The 2,767-nt window shown below is 33.9% G+C and overlaps 1 protein-coding gene across 1 annotated transcript; it reads left to right on the forward strand.

Annotated features, from left to right (window-relative positions):
* Positions 1 to 603: 603 nt before the first annotated feature.
* LOC130827280 (probable pyridoxal 5'-phosphate synthase subunit PDX1) lies at positions 604 to 2,161 on the forward strand. Its single transcript, XM_057692947.1, has one exon. It carries the CDS (start codon positions 1,049 to 1,051, stop codon positions 1,985 to 1,987), a length of 939 nt encoding a protein of 312 aa, XP_057548930.1. The 5' UTR covers positions 604 to 1,048; the 3' UTR covers positions 1,988 to 2,161.
* Positions 2,162 to 2,767: the final 606 nt, after the last annotated feature.

Below are 2,767 nucleotides of genomic sequence, written 5' to 3' on the forward strand. Positions count from 1 at the left end.
AACCGACTGCTAACAAAAAAGTTAAGGGCAGTATTAAATTTCGTCACCTTTTTTATTTTATCGCCATCCTTTTAATAAAATTACGAATTTGCCCATGAACTTAAAACTTGTTTAAAATAAAATTTTATTAACAATTATTATATTAAAAAAAATTAACAACTAAATTTTAATTAATATGTTATTATATTAAAAAATAATTAAACATTTTAATAAATTATTTAAATTCAAAACTAATTATTATATTATAATAATATTATCATAATATAATAATATATTAAAATAAAATAATTTACTACAACATTTATTAAATAATAATAACTTAAAAAATAAATTAAATAAACAAGAAGAATTTTAAAATGCAAAAAAAAAAAACAAAAAAAAAAAATACCAGTCGCACAAAAAGTGCAACTGAGCCTAGGACGAGTCGCACATCACAAAAAGTGTGATTGAGCCTAGGTCGAGTCGCACAAAAAGTGTGACTGGTAATTTTTATTTTTTATTTATTTATTTTTTTTTTTTGCATTTTGAATTACATTAAAATAGAAATTATCTCGAGTTTTTGTTAACGACTCCTCTTAGGTTCAATCGCACTTTAGCTTCGATTAATTTTATGTGTAGATTTTGTGTTTTTTGAAGTGATAAAAGTGTTATTGAGTGAGTTTAAAGTGTTTTATAGAAGTTTTAAAATTTTTAAGTCTAAGGATATTTTAGTCATTTTAATAAATTAATTTAAAATAGGAGTAACGATAAAATGATAAAAATAACGAAAAATAAAAATTGGAAAGTTAATTTATTGTAGCAAAATCTATTTCCACACAGTACTACGTAAACATAACCACCATTTGCAACAAATCGACAAACACATCTTTCCTCTCCTCACAATTCACAAAAAATCCTTTCCCAATTCTCTAAAATCCCCTCCTCCCAAAAAAATCCCATCCCATCCCATCCACCCATAAATTCCCTTCTTCCTCTCCTCTCAATTCAATTTAGGGTTCATTTTCTTCCTCATTTCCCCTGATTCTTTTCTCATTTTCCCAAAAGAATCATGTCAGGAAGCGGCGTAGTAACCCTATATGGAAACGGAACATTAACCGAAACCTCAACAAATACCAAATCCCCGTTCTCTGTCAAAGTGGGCCTCGCCCAAATGCTTCGTGGCGGCGTTATTATGGACGTCGTCACACCCGAACAAGCCAGAATTGCTGAAGAAGCCGGTGCATGTGCTGTTATGGCCCTCGAAAGAGTCCCCGCTGATATTCGGGCTCAAGGCGGTGTTGCCCGTATGTCGGATCCGCAACTCATCAAAGATATCAAACGGGCTGTAACCATACCCGTTATGGCTAAAGCCCGAATTGGCCATTTCGTCGAAGCTCAAATCCTTGAGGCAATTGGGGTTGATTATGTCGATGAATCCGAGGTTTTAACCTTAGCTGATGATGAAAATCATATCAATAAACACAATTTCCAAATTCCATTTGTTTGTGGATGTAGGAACTTGGGTGAAGCGCTTAGGAGGATCCGAGAAGGCGCGGCAATGATCCGAACCAAAGGAGAAGCGGGGACAGGTAATGTTATTGAAGCTGTAAGACATGTTAGGTCTGTAATGGGTGATATTCGGGTGCTCCGTAATATGGATGATGATGAGGTTTTTACCTTTGCAAAGAAGATTTCTGCTCCTTATGATTTGGTGATGCAAACAAAACAGCTTGGAAGGCTTCCTGTTGTGCAATTTGCTGCGGGTGGAGTTGCAACACCAGCAGATGCAGCTTTGATGATGCAATTGGGTTGTGATGGAGTGTTTGTCGGGTCGGGTGTGTTCAAAAGTGGGGATCCGAGTAGGAGGGCTAGAGCTATTGTTCAAGCGGTTACACATTATAGTGATCCAGGAATGTTGGCTGAGGTTAGTTGTGGATTAGGGGAAGCCATGGTTGGGATTAATTTAAATGATGAAAAGGTTGAGAGGTATGCTTCTCGCTCTGAGTGAGTGATAAAGGAATAAGCTAAGAATTTCAATTTTATGTTTTTTTTTTATGGTTTTATTAGTGGTAGGTGGTAATGTTTAATTTTTGTTTGGAATTCATATAGTAGAAAAAAAACAAACAAACATATAATTATGTTTTATTATATTTTTGTATGAATGAATTGGTTGTTTTTGCTATTTCAATCTTTAAAAGTTCGAATTTATACTTCTATTTGTTTGTTGTTTATGAGTTGGGTTGCCATTGGTTACCATTAAGGGAGATGTTCGCTAAAATTAGTTATATTTTCAAGTTGATGAAATTGAAGTGAGAGTCGATTAATTTTGATGTTTATTGTTGTTGGTATAAGGGAATGTCTCTGGGTTGAATAGAAGTATTTGATTTGATAGATTTTAAATTGGTCATTTATAAATTAAGTGTACTGATATTGACTTATGGTGTTTGGTGAATGAATAGCAGCCTCTTCTAAGAAAGGTAGAAACTTGAGAAATTTTTCATCTTCTATCTTGTGGAAACGCTTTCTATTATATTGTAGAGTATATTTTATGGTTATATGAATCATATTCTGCTACCATGTGGGAGAATTATTTTGATGTGTGTTACTTTTTATACTTTGCCCTGTTTTCATTATCAACCTAATAATTTGGCTATTGAACATACTTCACTATTACTGTAGCACTTAGTTTCAAATGTTTGCCTAGGCTCGTCTTGAGCGGACATGGGCTAGGTGCATTAGTGAGGTTGGGTGAGGGGATTCCTTTCGAGTAGCTCGTTTGGGTGCCTTA

This window comes from Amaranthus tricolor, chromosome 11, assembly GCF_026212465.1.
Source record: "Amaranthus tricolor cultivar Red isolate AtriRed21 chromosome 11, ASM2621246v1, whole genome shotgun sequence".
Classification (NCBI taxonomy): Eukaryota; Viridiplantae; Streptophyta; class Magnoliopsida; order Caryophyllales; family Amaranthaceae; genus Amaranthus; species Amaranthus tricolor.